Source organism: Tursiops truncatus, chromosome 10 (assembly GCF_011762595.2).
Source record: "Tursiops truncatus isolate mTurTru1 chromosome 10, mTurTru1.mat.Y, whole genome shotgun sequence".
Lineage (NCBI taxonomy): Eukaryota > Metazoa > Chordata > Mammalia > Artiodactyla > Delphinidae > Tursiops > Tursiops truncatus.
In genome coordinates this window covers 15,663,936-15,683,062 of record NC_047043.1, presented here as the reverse complement: position 1 = coordinate 15,683,062, position 19,127 = coordinate 15,663,936, and the positions used below count along the sequence as shown (strand labels likewise).

At 40.5% G+C, this 19,127-nt stretch overlaps 1 protein-coding gene and 1 long non-coding RNA gene across 3 annotated transcripts in view; one reads left to right on the top strand and one right to left on the bottom strand.

Moving 5' to 3' along the window:
* MBOAT1 (membrane bound glycerophospholipid O-acyltransferase 1) overlaps positions 1–1,343 on the top strand; it is a 113,173-nt gene extending 111,830 nt beyond the window's left edge. For both annotated transcript variants that reach the window (XM_033863883.2, XM_019945233.3), the window contains exon 13: positions 8–1,343. In XM_033863883.2, the coding sequence (XP_033719774.1) occupies positions 8–134 (127 nt within the window). In that variant the 3' untranslated portion in view covers positions 135–1,343. The remainder of the gene's footprint in view (positions 1–7) is intronic.
* The window catches only part of LOC109551577 (uncharacterized), an 81,739-nt gene that overhangs the window by 22,217 nt on the left and 40,395 nt on the right, over positions 1–19,127 (bottom strand). The window lies entirely within an intron of this gene.

The following is a 19,127-nucleotide window of genomic DNA, read 5'->3' as shown; positions in this document are numbered from 1 at the left end:
TTCCTAGGTCCATGTACTTTTACTTACACATTATCAGTCTCCTGATCATACTGTTCCTGCCAATCAAACCACAAGCTCATAATCAAAGGCGGCCTCAGACTCTGAACTCTGTTAATAAGAAAAAAATAGATTGATACCTCCAAAGAAAAGAAACAAACAAAAGCTGAACACATAAGACTGCAAATCACTGGACAGAGGAGATAAAAAGACTCCAGGGTTCTCCAGTGACTTAGAGGTGATGTTTACATGCATCTATTTTGTTTTGATTTTTTAAGTGCAGGGAGTATTTTTATAAAGCTTTTTTTTGTACCATTGAATCAGCCATGTCCAGTTGAGTTAATACTTTCTAGGACATTTGAGTAGTGTGGAGGTGTGTGGAGAATGTGCTAGAACTGCAGAGACAGTCCATTCTGGGCCAGCTGGGTCTTCACTTTTCTGGCATGATCTCCAACCACTGAAATCTGGACGTTGGGAACCCGGGCGTCTGCTCCAGAAGTTAGAAGGTAAAGCTGAGATGACTTGTCTTCCAGAACATATGCAAGACGGTTGTTCCTTGGGAAGCCCCCAGTCCCTTGACTTGTGACATTACTGTTCTCAAACACATTAACTACACTCAGAAGACTGCTGGGGAGGGACCGTGTGGAGGGAGGTTTGCAGAATACTGAAAATTCAATGAGCCTGGAGGACTGTGAATGGACACTTCAATGGACTGGAGGTCAGGCACGTGCCCTGAAGGTGGCTGCGTTTCCCCTGCCACCCCACCCCCCCCCACCCCCCCCCCCCGCCCCAGGGATGTAACCCTTCTTTCTTCTGAAATGAGCCAAGATTGGAAATCAGAAAGTCTCCTGTCCACATACCAGAAGTCTCAGAGGGGCTACTGTTTTCCATTGCATATGTGCCATCTGCCGGCCCAGGCATGGCCCTGAGAAGACACCCAGATTTCACACCATTAAGGCAGAGGGATGTCTTTTTATAAATATTTTTTAAAGTAATTTAAAGTTATATTGAAGTTTGGGAAGAAGAGGCAGATATTTCTCTTTTCTCCCCTCACTTCTCAGAGATGTTCATGATCACAGCCCATGATGTTCACTCGGGCTGGTCTCCATTTTTTTTCAGTTTCATAGCTGATTAAATCCGATATTGTTTTAGTTGAATCATCCTATTAGAAAGCAGAGATTGAAAAACGGTTTTCCTTTCTATCTTTGTAATGAATGTGCTGTGGCTCCTTTGGGAAACTTCTATTGGGTGATATTCTATGTGGGAGAAGGAAACGTGGTATTAAATGTGGAAAATAATAATGATAATAATAAAATATATGCTACAATGTTGTACCCTCAATCAAATACTTTGGGAGGAGAGAATTTGTTCAAATCAGATGGTTAAAAATGAGTTTCTTACTAAATCAATACTGCATTTCTACATAAAGGAAATATTTCTAAAAAGAAGTGCTTTTTGTTTGTGTCAGACTTGCCGTTCTGAAGCATGTGTGTGTATTTTGTGTGTGTTTTAACAAATGTGTACAAGGTTTTACTTGCTTAAAATTTGAGCATCACACGTTCAATATGTACATGTCAGGTGCTTGGATGTTTTTGGTTTGATTTCTGATCTTCGTTCCTAACAGTGCAGGTAAGATTAACCTCCTTTTAGAGATGAGGAAACAGAATCAGGAAGATGGCTGCTAACTGCCCCGGAGTCACAGACTTAGTGCTTGAGCTGAGATTTGAACCCAAGACGGTCCCAAGAGAGCCAATGGCCGTGGATCTTTCTATGAGGTATCCTGCTGGTGCGTCTCTTTGGACAATGAAATGTGAAATGATGTGCTTGTCCCTTAAATAGTTTGTGTGGTCCTGATGCTGCTCAGAACCTGAGCTCTAGTCCTTATGTGAGACAATGGAAGTTAAGAAGTAGCACTTTTGTGCCAGCATAGGAGGCTTACCCCAGTTTAACCAGGGAGCCTTGTGGTAACCCTACTTTGCTGTCCCAGGAGGAATATTAGATAGTGGATAGAGGGAAGAGAATGTAGGTGCCTAAAATCTGTCAGGGTCTATCTCCAACAGGAATATTTTGAGGTGCAAGACCAAGAAAAATACCCATCTTGCACACCAGCAAAAATGGTATACATCACCATTGGCATGGAGTGTGTGGAATAATCCATCTTACAATGAAATCTTTGAATTTGCAACATGATTTCTGTCTGGGGTTCTCTGTATTTAGTATCTTCATTTCTGAGAGAAGAACTTTGGTGGCGAGAGGAGAGGTGATCATTAGGGAGACCAGCAGTCCTGCTTTGCAGAGACTCTGCCAACCTCTCAGTCCTGGGCAGACGAGGACCACTGGTCCCTTAAGAGACCACTCAGAATCAATTACTCATTATGGAATGGAAGTCAAGCCTGTGGAACCTGGGCTTATAGATTCTCTATTTCAGACAGTGCTAGGTCCTGGGACACCCTTTTCATATTATGAGGCCTTATTCAGTACTAAAAGGACAACAACTCCAAGAGCAATTAGTACCTTTTTTCCCCTGAGAACATTTAACCATAGAAAAAATTTCAATTTAGGACAAAAGTTTAAACAGAAGATTGGGACTGTTCCTATTGCCTTACAGTTCCTAGTTGTCCTAAACATAATATGCATTTAATAAATATGTTTTGGGTCGATGAGCTTGCAGTTTAAAAGAAGCACTTTTTAGGTTTTGTTTTTGAAAAGGCCAGATTTAAAATATTCTATTCTAGTTCAACATCACTAATCATCATGGAAATGTGAATCAAAACGACAATAAGATCTCACCTCACACCAGTCAGAATGGCTATCATCAAAAAGAACACAAGGATAGAAAGCCCAGAGATAAACCCATGCACCTATGGTCACCTAACCTATGACAAAGTCGGTGAGAATATACAATGGAGAAAAGATCGTCTCTTCAATAAGTGGTGCTGGGAAAACTGGACAACTACATGTAAAAGAATGAAATTAGAACATTCCCTACCACCATACATGAAAATAAACTCAAAATGGATTAAAGACCTAAATGTAAGGCTGGATACTATAAAACACTTAGAGGAAAATATAGGAAGAACACTCTTTGACATAAATCACAGTAAGATCTTTTTCAATCCACTGCCTACAGTAATGAAAATAAAAACAAAAATAAATAAACAGGACCTAATTAAAAGCTTTTGCACAGCAAAGGAAACCGTAAACAAAACAAAAAGACAACCCTCAGAATGGGAGAAAATATTTGCAAACGAAGCAACTGACAAGGGAATAGTTTCCAAAATATACAAACAGCTCATGCAGCTCAATATCAAAAAAAAATAAACAACCCAATCAAAATATGGGCAGAAGACCTAAATAGACATTTCTCCAAAGAAGACATACAGATTGCCAACAAACACATGAAAAGCTCCTCAACATCACTAATTATTAGAGAAATGCAAATCAAAACTACAATGAGGTATCACCTCATACGGGTCAGGTTGGCCATCATCAAAAAGTCTACAAACAGTAAATGCTGGAGAGGGTATGGAGAAAAGGGAACCCTCCTACACTTTTGGTGGGAATGTAAATTGGTACAGCTATTATGGAGAACGGTATGGAGGTTCTTAAAAAACTAAAACTAGAGCTATCACATGACCCAGCAATTCTACTCCTAGGCATATACCTGGAGAAAACCAGAATTCTAAAGGATGCATGCACCCTGATGTTCACTACAGCACTATTTACAATAGTCAGGACATGGAAGCAACCTAAATGTCCATTGACAGAGGAATAAAGAAGATGTGGTACATATGTCCAATGGAATATTACTCAGCCATAAAAGGAACAAAATAGTGCCATTTGCAGAGACGTGGATGGACCTAGAGATTGTCATAGAGAGTGAAGTAAGTCAGAAAGAGAAAAACAAATATGTGGACTCTAGAAAAATGGTACAGATGAGCTTATTTGTAAAGGAGAAATAGAGTCACAGATGGAGAGAACAAACTTACAGTTATCAAGGGGGGAAGGAGAGGGTTGGATGAGTTAGGAGATTGGGATTGACATATATACACTACTATGTATAAAAGAGATAACTAATGAGAACCTACTGTATAGCACAGGGAACTCTACTCAGTGCTCTGTGGTGACCTAAATGGGAAGGAAATCTAAAAAAGAGTGGATGTATGGATACATATAACTGATTCATTTTGCTGCACAGCAGAAACCAACAACATTGTAAAGCGACTATACTCCAATAAAAATTAATTAAAAAAAAGAACACAAGTAACAAATGTTGGCAAGAAGGTGAAGAAAAGGGAGCCCTTGTACACTGTTGGTAGGAGTGAGATTTGGTACAGTCACTGTGGAAAACAGTATGGAGGTTTCTCAAAAAACTAAAAGTAGAACTAGCAGATGACTCAACAATTCCACTCCTGGATATATATCCAAAAAACCCCAAAACACTAATTCAAAAAGAAACAAGCACCCCGGTGTTCACAGCAGCATTATTTACAATTGCCAATGTATGGAAGCAACCTAAATGTCCATCAACAGATGAATGGGTAAAGAAGATACACACACAAACATATATACATATATATGTACACACACACATACTGGAATACTACTCAGCCATAAAAAAGAATGAAAATTTTCCATTTGCAGCAACATGGAGTGACTTAGAGGGCATTATGTATACTCAGTGAAATAAGACAGAAAGACAAATACTGTATGACATCATTTATATGTGGAACCTAAAAAATACAACAAACTAGTGAGTAAAACAAAAGAAGTAAACTCACAGATATAGAGAACAAACTAGTGGTTACCAGTAGGGAGAGGGAAGGGAGGGGCAACACGGGTAGGAGAAAAAAGGGGTTATTATGGGATTATATGAAATCATGTATATGAAACTTTTGAAAATTATAAAGCACTATAGACTTTAAAGAATATTTCATTCAATTAAAAACATTTCTATTTTAGTTTTAAGGTTACCATAAAGAAGAGGAATATTATTCAGTAGTTGCAAAAAATCAGTAAGTGCTTCAGTCTGAGATTTTGACAGGCTGAGAGAGAAAAAGGCAGAAATCGGGAGGAAAAAAGAGGAGTTGGTGGGTGGTCCCAGAATGGGGTGGGTGTGCCCTCTGTACTCTGCAGGCTGAGGGCGGTGAGCAGAGGGTCCTCCTGGCCAGCCCTTCTCCACCCTTGCTGCACATCACAACCACAACAAGAAGTTTAAAAAGAAGTGATCGATGCCCAGCCTTGCGAGAGACCACATCTTATCTCTTCTTGTCTCCAGCACTTGGCATAGTGCTTGACATGTAATGAAGAGTCAGTAAGTGTTCACTGAATGAATGAGGAATTGAAGCATGTTTAATGCGTTGTTGGGTTTGACAGTTTTGATGGAGTCAGTTTTGTGCTGGGGAACATCTTTTCTGCTTTTCAGAATTAGTTTTTGAAATGAAGGCATGTGTCTTCAGGGAATTCTGAAAGCACATTATGTGAAATAGCCACTCAGGCAGGCAGTTTACATAGTCTGAAACCCCCTGATCTGCCCATCCATTAATGAATGCATTTTCATATTTATCAAATTTTGTTGGGTCTGGAATGGGTCTGGCATTCTGTTAGGCACTGCAGGTAAAGATGCTGAAGACCCATTCTCTGCCCTTGAAGAGCTCACAGTGTGACCAGAAAGACAAGATCCAGAGCATGTGCTGCAGGAATACCTGGGGGAATCCCAGCATGCAGAATGACAGCGTGATTGGTCGCTGTATCCTTGTTTTCCTGTAAGTTTGGAGCTACCTCATCTCACAGTGCCTGAAGGCTACCCAGCACAGCACCGTCACCACTCACCAGCCTCTTGTCCGGGTGAAGTTAAGCCTGCCCTTATCCTGAAATTGGATGCTGCCTTTGCATCAAATCAGTACCAGTTAATGCAGTGGCCACCCAAAGGAGCAGGCTGTGCTTTCACAGTTGCCCAGAGATAGTGGGGTGGCTAGTCCCCTCCTGGAAGGATCTTTAGTGAAGGTTCCAGGCTCAGTGAATGATGTGATGAGGCCCAAGAGGAAGGGCATTTGCTGAGAGAAGGCCCAGCCCACCTGAGCTTTGTCTAACTCCCTAAACTTACATAAGGCTACAAGCTCCAGGAACAATCACAAGCCGCCATCCCACCCCCACCCCTGGGCTACAGGAGTGGTTGCAAGCCACTGCCGCTGGACTCCTGGACTCCAGGAGAGGTCTTGAACTGTCACCATTTCCATCGTGTGCTCTGGGGGTACACATGAGCTGCTGATGCCACCGAAAACCCCAGGACAGAGCACCAATCACCTCATCTGCACAGTCCCTATCAAGGGCGTAATGGTCAGCACACACCGAGGAAAGGGGCGACAGACATCCACACTAAAAACAGCCCTCACACCAAAAATATTAAAGCTACACAGGGACACTCCACATATATATAACCCTCTAAGACCATAGTAGATAATTGTTTCTCCTAAACCCCCAAAATAAGAGAAATATAAGTAAAATGAAGAAGCAGAGGAACCACTTCCAGTTAAAAGACCAAGAGAATTCCCTTGAAAGAACAAACAGTGAAACAGACCTCTTAAGTCTAATAGACACTGATTTCATAAAGGAGATAATGAAGATACTGAAGCAATTAAGAAAGGCTATTGACAGAAATGCAGAGTACTGTAAAAAGGAACTAGAGACTAAAGAAGAACCAAGAAAAATTAGGAAACTCATTTGCTGAGACAAAAGCTGAGCTAAAGGCAATGAATAGCAGAATGAGTAAATGACCTGGAAGATAGAATGATGGAAAGTACCCAATCAGGACAGCAGACAGAAGGCCAAATGAAAAAAAAAATGATACAAATGAACTTATTTACAAGATAGAAACAGACTCACAGATTTAGAGAACAAACTTATTATTACTGGGGGGAGGGGGAGGGGAAGTGGAGGGATAGATTGGGAGTTTGGGATTGACACAGACACACTGTTATATTTAAAATAGATAACCAACAAGGACCTACCATATAGCACAGGGAACTCTATTCAATATTCTGTAATAACCTATATGAGAAAAGAATTTGAAAAAGAATAGATACTTGTATATGTATAACTGAATCATTTTGCTGTACACCTGAAACTAACACACCATTGTTAATCAATGATACTCCAATATAAAATAAAAAATTTCTTAAATGAAAGCAATATGAGACCTATGGGATAGTATAGAATGTGCTAATCTATGCATAATAGGGATTCCAGAAGGGGAAGAAGGACGAAAGGGGAATGAAAATGTATTTGAAGAAATTATGGCTGAAAACTTCCCAAACTTAGACAAGGAAACATATCCAGGTACAGGAAGCACAGAGACAGCCACACACATCCACACTAAAAACAGCCCTCACACCAAAAATATTAAAGCTACACAGGAACACTCCCAAACAAGATAAACCCAAAACAGACCTACACCAAGGCATATTATAATAAAAATGACAAAAGTTAAAGAGAGGATTCTAAAGGCAGCAAGAGAAAAACAAAGGGTTAATTACAAGGGAACCCCTATAAGGCTATCAGCTGATTTCTGATAGCCTTGCAACAGAAATGTTACAAGCCAGAAATGGAGTGGCAAGATATATTCAAAGTCCTGAAAGGGAAAAATCTGCAACCTAGGATACTCTACCCAGCAAGACCATCATTTAGAATAGAAGGAGAGAAAGAATTTCTCAAACAAGCAAAAACTAAAAGAATACAGCAATACTAATCCTAAAAGAAATATTTCTATTCTCTAAATAGAAAAGTAGTAAGAATCTATAGGAAAGAGAAAATCACAATTGGGAAGCAAATCACCCAAATAAGCCAGTACACAAATCAAAAAACAAAAAAAAAAATCAAAAAATTTCTGTGAAAGTGGAGATAACCACAGTGAACAGCAAAAGGATGAACGTGAAGATGTAAAAGAGGACATCAGAATCATAAAATGTGGGGGAGGAGAGTAAGAAAATGAGAAAATGTAGGGTTTTTTTCATTTCCTAGAAGGTGTTTGAGCCTATATGACTACCGGTCTAAGGCAACTAGATATAGGAAGCAGTTAATAATACTTGAAAAACAGGGTAAACACAAGTCAAAAACATACAATAGATTCACAAAAAACAAAAAGAAGAGAACATAAGTATAATACAAAAGGAAATTGTCAAACCACAAAAGGAAGAACAGAAAGGGACACAGAAGAAACATAACATCAATGGGAAATAAGGTTTAAAATGGCAATAAATACATATCTATCAATAATTACCTTAAATGTCAATGGACTAAATGTTCCAATCTAAAGACACAGGTGGCAGGTTGGATTAAAAAAAAAAAAAAAGAGCCCACAATATGCTGCCTATACAAGTCTCACTTTAGGGTAAAGGACACACATAGATTGAAAGTGAGGGGATGGAAAAACACATTTCATGCAAACAGAAATGACAAGAAAGCGGGGGCCGCAATACTCATATCAGACAAAATAGACTTTAAAACAAAGGTTATAAAGAAAGATAAAAAAGGACACTATAGTAAGTCCCCTACATACAAACCTCTAAGTTATGAAATTTCAAAGATGCGAACATGCGTTCACATGTCCAATCACATAAGTTTGTTCACGTGTCTGGTGTTCATTGTCACATGTGTGCATCCTCTACAAGTGGTTGTGCCTTTGTGTACTTTATTGTACAGTACTGTATAGAGTACAGTAGTACAGTATCTTTATTTCAAGCCCAGGATGTCCAGAAGCAAGTGTAAAAGCAGTGGTGATGTAGCTGGTACTACTGTACTTTTCAAGGTACTGTACTGTAATAATAAAAATGTTCTCTTTATTTTTTGTGTTTGTTTTTTATGTATTATTTGTGTGAAAAGTATTATACACCTATTACAGTACAGTACTATATAGCCAACTGGGTTAGTTGGTTACCTAGGCTAACTTCGTTGGACTTATGAACAAATTGGACTTATGAACATGCTGTTGGAATGGAACTCATTTGTATGTAGGGGACTTACTGTACATAATGATAAAAGGATCAATACAAGGATTTTACTCTCATATATATACAGCATATATACACCTAATATAGAAGCACCCAAATATATAAAACAAATACTAACAGACATAAAGGGAGAAATTGATAGGAATACCATAACAGTAGGAGACTTTAACACCCCACTCACATCAATGGACAGATCTTCTAGACAGAAATTCAATAAAGCAACAGAGATCCTAAATGATACAATAGAACACTTAGACTTGCTATTTTCAGGACACTACATCCAAAAAAAAAAAAACCCCAAACCAGGATACACATTCTTTTCAAATGCACATGGAACATTCTCTAGGATTGAGCACATACTAGGGCACAAAACAAGCCTCAACAAATATGAGTACAGAAATTATCTCAAGCACCTTTTCAGACCACAACGGTATGAAACTAGAAATCAACCACAGAAAATGAAATGAGAAAAAAATGATTACATGGAGACTAAACAACATACTACTAAAAACCAATGGTCAACAATGAAATCAAAGAGGAAATTAAAAAATACCTTGAGACAAATGACAATGAAAACACAACCATACAAAATCTATAGGATGCAGCAAAAGTGGTTCTTAGAGGGAAGTTCATAGCAATACAGGCCTTCCTCAAAGAACAAAAATCTCAAATAAACAACCTAACTTACCACCTAAGAGAATTAGAAAAAGAAGAACAAACAAAACCTAAAGTCAGCAGAAGGAAGGAAATAATAAAGATTAGAGAGGAAGTAAATAAAATAGAGATTAAAAAAGCAATAGAGAAAAATCAATAAAACCAAGAGCTGGTTCTTTGAAAGGGTAAACAACATTGACAAACCTCTAGCCAGGCTCACCAAGAAATGGAGAGAACCCAAATAAACAAAATAAGAAATGAAAAAGGAGACATAACAACTGATACTGCAGAAATACAAAAAATCATAAGGGAATACTATGAACAATTATATTCCAACATATTCAACAACCTAGAAGAAATGGAGAAGTTTCTAGAAACATAGAGTTCACCAAAATTGAATCAAGAAGAAATAGATAATTTGAACAGACCAATCACTAGGAGTGAAATAGAATCTGTAATTTAAAAACTCCCTACAGACCAAAGTCGAGGACCAGATGGCTTCACAGAAGAATTATACCAAACACACGAAGAACTTATATTGATCCTTCTCAAACTCTTCCAAAAAACTGAAGAGGAGGGAACACTCCCAAAGACATTCTATGAAACCACCATCAACCTAATACCACAACCAGACAAAGACACAACCAAAAACGAAAATTACATGCCAATATCTTTGATGAATATAGATGCAAAAATTCTCAGCAAAATATTAGCAAACTGAATCCAATAACACATAAAAAAGGTCATATGTCACAACCAAGTGGAATTCATCCCATGTTCACAAGGATGGTTCAACATATGCAAATCAATCAACGTGATACACCATAGACAAAAGAAAAGACAAAAACCACATGATCATCTCAATAGTTGCAGAAAAAGCATTTGACAAAATTCAACATCCACTCATGATAGAAATTCTTACCAAACTGGGTATAGAGGGAACATATCTCAACATAACATGAGCTATTTATGACAAACCCACAACCAATATAATACTCATGGTGAAAAGCTGAAAGTCTTCCCGCTAAAATCTGGAACAAGACAAAGATGCCCACTCTAACCTCTTCTATTCAACATAGTATTGGAAGTCCTAGCCACAGCAATCAGAAAAAGAAAGAAAAGGTATCCAAATTGGAAGGGAAGAGGTAAAATTGTCATTATATGCAGATGACATGATACTATATATAGAAAACCCTAAAGACTCCACACAAAAACTACTAGAACTGAAACAAATTCAGCAAGGAAGCAGGATACAAGATTAACATACAGAAATCAGTTGCATTTCTTTACACTAGCAATGAAATATCAGAAAAGAAATGTAAAAAAAAAAAAAAAAACCCAATACCTTTTTAAATCACACCCCCAAAAATAAAATACTTAGAAATAAACCTGACAAAGGAGGTGAAAGACTTATATGCTGAAAACTGTAAAACAATAAAGGAAACTGAAGATGATTCAAAGAAATGGAAAGAAATCCCATGCTCTTGGATTGGAAGAATTAGTATTGTTAAAATGGCCATACTACCCAAAGCAATATACAGATTTAATGCAATCCCTGTCAAATTACCCATGACATTTTTCACAGAACTAGAAAAAATAATCCTAAAATTTATGTGGAACTATAAAAGACACAGAATTACCAAAGCAATCCTGAAGAGAAAGAATAAAGCAGGAGGCATAACCCTCCCAGACTTTAGACAATACTACAAAGCTACAGTAATCAAAACAGCATGGTATTGGCACAAAAACAGACATATGGATCAATGGAACAGAATAGAGAGTCCAGAAATAAACCCATACCCTTATGGTCAGTTACTCTTTGACAAATGAGGCAATCCTATATGATGGGAAAAAGTCTCTTCAGCAAGCAGTGTTGGAAAAGTTGGACAGCCACATGTAAATCAGTGAAGTTAGAACACACCCTTTCACCAGACACAAAAATAAACGCAAAATGGCTTAAAGACTTAAACATAAGACATGATACTATAAAACTCCTAGAAGAGATCATAGGCAAAACATTCTCTGACATAAATCATACCAATGTTTTCGTAGGTCAGTCTCCAAAGGCAATAGAAACAAAAATAAACAAATGGGACCTAATCAAGCTTACAAGCTTTTTCATAGCAAAGGAAACCATAAACAAAATAAAAAGACAACCTACAGAATGGGAGAAAATATTTGCAGTTGATGTAACTGACAAGGGCTTAATTTCCAAAATACACAAACAGCTCATACAACTCAACAACAACAAAAAAACAAACGACCCAATCAAAAAATGGGCAGAAGACCTAAATAGACATTTCTCCAAAGAAGAAATACAAATGGCTAATAGGCACCTGAAAAGATGCTCAACATCACTAATTATTAGAGAAATGCAAATCAAAACTGTAATGAGGTACCACCTCACACTGGTCAGAATGGCCGTGATTAAGAACTCTACAAATAGCAAATGCTGGAGAGGATGTGGAGAAAAGGGAACCCTACTAAACTGTTGGTGGGAATGTAAGTTAGTAGAGTCACTATGGAAAACAGTGTGGAGGTTCCTCAGAAAACTAAAAATAGAATTACCATATGATCCAGCAATCCTACTTATGGGCATATATCCAGACAAAACTCTAATTCAAAAAGATACATGCATCCTATATTCATAGCAGCACTATGCACAATAGCCAAGACATGGAAACAACCTAAATGTCCATTGACAGATGAATGGATAAGGAAGATGTGGTACATATATACAGTGGAATACTACTCAGCCATAAAAAAAAGAATGAAATAATGCCATTTGCAGTAACATGGATGCAACTAGAGATTATCATACTAAGTGAAGTCAGAAAGAGACAAATACCATATGATATCACTTATATGTGGAATCTAAAATATGACACAAATGAACCTATCTATGAAACAGAAAGAGACTCACAGACATAGAGAACAGACTTGTGGTTGCCAAGGGGAGGGGGTTGGGGGAGGGATGGAGTGGGAGGTTGGGGTGAGCAGATGTAAGCTTTTATATATAGAATGGATAAACAACAAGGTCCTACTGTATGTCACAGAGGACTATATTCAGTATCCCATGATAAACCATAATGGAAAAGAATATTAAAAAAGAATGTATATGTGTGTGTATACATATATATGAATCACTTTGCTGTACAGCAGAAATTAACACATTATAAATCAAGTATACTTCAATTAAAAAGAGCAAAAAAATAGATAAATTTATGTAAGGCTACCTCCCACATGCTGAGAGGAAGAAAACTAGCAGTTACTGGCAATTCCTTTCACATACATTACTTAATACAGTCTGGGAACTTGCTATTAATATCCTCTTTCTGCAAATGTGGAAGCCAGGGCTCAGAGACTAAGTAAGTTGCCCAAGGTCACCCAGCTTGTTAGAGCTGTGGCTTGGATCCTGGTCCGGCTAACTCTGAAGTCCATCTTGCCTCTTGGGGCAGAAGCCCTTTAACAAAGCATTTTAAAGCTGAAAGTAACTCTATAAGTCACCTGGTCCAGTGGTTTCCAAATGCAGGTGGGCTGACCCTGTCCCTTGGGGAGCTTGTTAAATAGGCAGGGGGTAGGGGCAGGAGGGATAGATTTGCGGTGGACAAAACGCTGACTGCCATCGAAGGGGAGGAGCAGAAATCCTATCCATGGAAGGTAATGGAAACCTTCCTCTGCTCTTACCTTCTGTGGGTTGGAGGGAAAGAGCAAACTGGTGGGGTGGAACCACACCAAATCGTTCGACTCTGGTCAAGAGAAGGCATGTTGAAGCTTCAGTCAGTGCTTATGCTGCCATAAGACCTTTAGTTTAACATGATGCTCGGCCCAATTTGAAATATGCACGGGTTGGCCTAGACGTTTGGGACCTGATGTATTTTGCAGGAGCAAACTGCTTTGCCGGAAAAATGGACAGAACTTTGGGGGAATTGGCCGTACCTACTTGGGAGAAGAATGAGGCTGCAGAATTTGGGGACCTGAGAAAGGAATTCCCAGAGGTCAGGGTGACTTTTAAGAATAGGAAGGGGTAGAATTGCTGGGCTGTTCTGGAAGTTTCCTCTTACTGCCATAGCTAGAGATACCTTCCATCTTAAAGAAGGTGGGGCTGGACCTTGGCTCCAGTTTGGGCTGGCACTGGGGGGAGAGAAGAGGACAGACTAAGAGAGAAAAATGCAGTCGCCGCTAGAGATTGGAGCGAGGTAAGCCCAGGAGTGATCGAAGCCTCCTATGGAATCCCCCAAATGACTGATCAAAATATTGGCCACAGGGTGGAGGGCGCTATGCTTCCTCTCATCCCTGTACTTAGACATTCAGTGTCTTAGAAAGCGAGAGACTTGGGGGATATTCAGGGACTGGACAGATACTCGGTTACAGAGTCCAGGGTCCCGCTCCCCAGATATTCTGGTTTAGTTAGTTATGCCCAGGAAGCAGTACTCTTATCTCACTCCTGGGCTGGGAGCTCCTGGCTTAGTATTACGATTATTACATCTGCAGTAACTCCCAGGGAGTTTCATGACTTGGCACCACATCGCTCTTCTGTAGCAGAGCTGAGGGTAGAAGCTAATTCTCTCGTTCCAGCAGAGTCTGTACGTCCCACAGGTACGTATGCTTCTGGCGGACACCCAGCGGCCTGAACTTCACGGGACAGATGGGGCTGAGAGGAGCCCCCTGAAGTTTTCTACGAGAAGCCTTCGGACGAGCACGCCCCTGTAAGGCCTGCGGTAGTGCAGGTGAGCCCTGGGTGTGCTTCCTCGGACCTGGACATCTGCATGCCCTGGGGACCAGTTGGCCCCCACGTGTCGTGGCATAATGTCAGCTGCTAGGCCGCCTCATGGTTTTTCCAGAACGGGTGATCCAGCCAGTGGAGGCAGGTGGGGAGCACTTTTCTGGACTGTACGGCGCCTTTTTCTCTTCCTTTCTGGATCCACATAGCCCTAAGGACCAAGTGGCCTCTTTTGTTCTCAAAACAAATTCATCCGGAATAAGCACTTTTAACATACAAATATACACGGTCTAAGCAGTTACCAGCAACAATCGTCCATTCATTCCGGGCCTTCTTTCTGTCCATTGTCTTGTGTTTCACAGGCAAAACAACGTTTCAGCATTTCCAGCTGCAGTCCCGGGGTGCAACCCTCTCTGTGTTCACTGGCGCAGAAAAGCCTCAGAAGCTGGGACAAGTTTCCTGCCTGGTCACCAGCCCCTTTCTCCGTCCCGTCCTTCTCCAAGCTGCTGCCAGAGAACCTTCCTGGATGGCCCATCAGGCCTGCGTCCTCTTCATAAAACCTTCTGTCGCCTCCTGCTGTCAACAGCAGAAAACCCACCCCTTCCCTTCTGACCCGAACCAGCCTGGTTTCTGCCCCACTTAGAGCCCCGTCCTGGCAGCCTGGGGCATTGGTGACTCCGTGCCTTTGTACCTTTTACTGTCACTGCCTGAAGACCTGCCTTTTCTGAGCAGGCCCTTCCCAAAGCAGGAGAGACACGCCTTTCTAGCAGAGCAAACAGAGCATACAAGATGCTGCTTTCACTGTGCCAGCTTCCTCCACTGGCCTCTGGATTCTGCTCCGAGATGCCCAACACCACCTTGTGTCCCAGGTGATGTGATTTCATTTGTCTCTCCCCAACCAGACTGCCAGCTGCCTGACCACTACGAGTTGTGTTTATCTTTATACCTTCATACCTATCAAGGCACTGACTCACATGGGGACTGGAGCCAACTGTTAGTTGAACAAATGAGGGAAGGAATAGATTCTACTCCCTCTGGCAGTATTGTTTCCCTGGGGTGAGGGGGCAGCTTGGGGAGGCAGGTTGGAGTTGCAGCCCTGGCCCCTGTGTTTAGAGACCAGCCCTAGAAACGGCCCTAATCATGACCAAAGGCTCCACGGTCCCTTGTCCTTGCACATCCAAGTTTCCCCTTGCATGGGGTGCTGGACCAAGCTCTTCCGGCCACTGGGGTTCAGGTGCGGTAAGATCAGTGTTGCTGGAACCCAGTCCCTGGGGGGTGTCCACTCACTGGACTCCGTGTTGCTGAAACCTTCATCTTTTACAACTTGGAGTAATTGTAAGGTTCTGTTGTCTGCATAACCAAGGCTTCATTTATCCATCCCTTGCTAATGGACTTTGTCTTCAGCTGCTTGGGCTGCCATCGCAAAGGCCCACAGACTAGGTGGCTTAAACAACAGAAAGTTATTATCTCACAGCCTGGAGGCCAGAAGTTCGAGATCGAGGTGTTGGCAGCGTTGGTGTCTTCTGAAGCCTCTCTCCCTCCCCGGCAGATGGCCGTCTTCTCCCTCTATCTTCATATGGGCTTCTCTGGTGCGTATCTGTGTTCTAATCTCCTCTTACAAGGATGACAATCATTGGATTAGAGCCTACCCACAATAACTACATTTTAACTTAATTACCTCTTTCAAGTCCCTGTTTCCAAATACAGTCAGTCACATTCTGGGGTACTGGAGTTAGAACTTTATATAAGAATTTAGGGAGGACACAGTTCAGCTCATCCAGACCTTCAGGCCGTCCTCAGTGTTTCCATGGTAATAAACCAAGCTGGAGTGCACATCCTTTTGTATTTCTCCGTGCACACATGGCTGATAAGGTAGATACAGGGAAATGGAATTGCAGGAATCCTAGGAAATGGATTTTTGCCTGTCTATGTGTTATTGTTCTCCAACCAGTTACAGGAATTTTCCCATAGCCCTGCAGGGTATAACAGTTCTTGGTCCACAGTCACATCAGACTCGGTATTACCAGACCGTCGTTTTGTGCCAATCTGATCATTGTGAAAAAATATACAGAGAAAAATAATTCTCCTTCCTAGGTCTGTCCTCAGTGCTCCTGTTTCTTCCCTAGAGGCAGCCACTGTTATCTTCTTTGTATACAGCCTTTCAGAGAAATTCTGTCCCCCAGATCCGGCTTTTCAGAAATATCATGAACATTTCTCCATGTTATTGCAGAAACTTCCTAAAAGTTGTTTTTAATGGCTGTGTCGTATTCTGTGGATGAATGTGTCATAGTTTTGAAAAACACCCCCCTAATGGTTGGACACTGGTTGTTGCTTTGTTAAAAATATTCCTTCCAGAAAATTTTAAAATTCAAGAATAAAGCATCTATATAATCCCAGTACCTATTGACATGTTATTATAGTTCTAGTTTTTTGGTAGTGAAAAATGTTTTTCATATTCTTATAGGTACTTATTTGTACAAAAGCCTAAGACTTCCTATGGAGTTCGGAATTCTATTTTTTATTTAACTTTACAGTGTGAGCATGTCCTTGAGTCATAAAATCCAACATTCCTTCCTCTTCTGCTCCAGTGAGCCCATCAAAGAATGAAAATCAGGGAGGCCATCCTGGGGGTGGGCTTGAGCATGGGCTCATAATTTAATTTTTTAAAAGGTAAATTAATCGCTAACTTTAGCTCTTTAAATTATTATTAGCAAGAAATTACTTTGACTTATCCCCACAACCCATGGAGGCCGAAGCCTGCGTCTCTGAGCCTGTCAACCCACTGCCTGCTAAGCGACTTCATTGAGCCTCTCAGTAAGTAGGATGTGTATGTGAAGGAAATATGAGCCTGTAAGGCAAAGCAGCGCTTTTGTTTGTAACGTGGAACCCTCTTCTGAAAGCTACCAAGCAGAAAGCGTTCTCACAGAATGAGTTCACTGCCTTCTCAGGGTGGCCAAAAAGAAAAAAACAAAGAAAAAAAAAGATTAGGAGAAAGAATCTCAGTAGAGAACACTATTAAAGTACATAAACTTCAAAAGTTGCTGGGACCTTTAAAAAATCCACAAGCACATTCTGCATCAATAGATCGCGTATGAATAAAGTATTTAAATTAAACTTCAGGTTTGTCAATGCTCAGTATAGCTGAAGTGGAAATTGTGAGCGTGGTTAACATAACTGTGGTCTTTTAAAAACTTGTAAAAACTTGAAACAATGATTTGCAAACTGGATTCTAATTATACTTGGGAAAAAACTCCAATGAGCACAAGACATCCCGGACCTGAATTATGAGTGTGGTGTGTGCATATGTATTAAACGCATATATGACACATATAAACTCACTACAGTCATTGGAACTTCACTCCTGGTAAGGGAAAAGTGTGAGTAATATTTCAAGAAAAATCACACTGTGAAACCCCAAAGTGCTGTCTTTTGGATGCTGCCGAATCACTGTTTCCATGAGTCTGAAGCACTGAGCGTGGTAGAATTACGAGAAAGTGCCGACAGGAGCTTTGCAACTGAGCAGACAAAGGGCTTCGTGCAAGGTCTCCGGCCCTGGAGCAGCCTGGGAACCCCTTGTGTGGGGGACTTCTTAATGTTTCCCAGCATAAGCAGGGTAAGTCTCAGGCCTTAGTTAAAGTCTACATTTTTGCAATCTCTCTCGAGGTAGATGTAAGAGAAAACAAGGAAGCAGTCAAAAGACATTAGAAATGACAGAGCTGCTTTCAATTATAAGAGATAAATCACCTCTGTGTCCAAAGATCAAAAACATTCTTGACGTGAATGTGGATGGCTTTTCTGAAGTGGTGTGAAGTAGTGACATCTTGTGGACATTTATGGTAATTGCCGGCAACTCATATCGCTTTACAAATCCAAACGTCCATTCATTTGTTCTTCAGATCTTCCTTCAGTCCTTCATTCATTCATTCACTCACTCTCTGAATATGTAGCAATTGCCACTTTAACCTCTGGTGTTCCATTTAAACTGTGAATGACAGTCATTTATGACTATGACAGTCACAGAGGTCAGATTTTAATGACTGTTCCGGTAGAGTCAAATACTGCCCTGTCCTCTCCTTATCTGAAAACAAAAACAGGAGGTTGTGTGGACTCAAAGAAGCACAGATGTTGGAGGCGAAATAGCTTTGTTTAAGCCACGTTTCTGCTTCTTACTCGCTGTGTGACCATGGAGAGACAATCAAGTCACTGTGACATGGGGCTATATAAGCTCTTTGGATGTCAACTTCCTCATCTGGACAGGGTGAGTATCTGTAAAAGGTCACCAGCAAGGTTGCTTTGGTTTCTAACAACCTACGACTTGATATTTTTCTTGGCACTCTTGTGGGTCTCTCTATTTCTAGGAGTAAAGCTCCCCAGCCAGTGGGAGTGCTGGGCTGAGCTAACTTATTTTTTGACCTATAACTTTGGAGTATTTTGTTGCCTGAGTAATACGTTCTAGGTGGTCAATTTCAAAAGGAAAATAAAAGCATTTTACGTACGATCTTTCATCCTTGATATTCCAGTATTATAGTGGGGGCAGTTAGGCAAGTTTCTTCATTTAGAAAGAAACAGGTAAATATTTTAGCAAAGATTTAAAGCTCCCCTGTGTGTCCAACAGGTCTGTTCACCCAGGTGAGTAAGTCATGGGCATCTTCCTCTTTGGGCCCAAGATTACTAGGATGAGCAAGGCAGTAAGTGGATCTTTCTTTCTAGGTCTCCCTTCCCAGCTCATTTGTTTCTCAGCAACA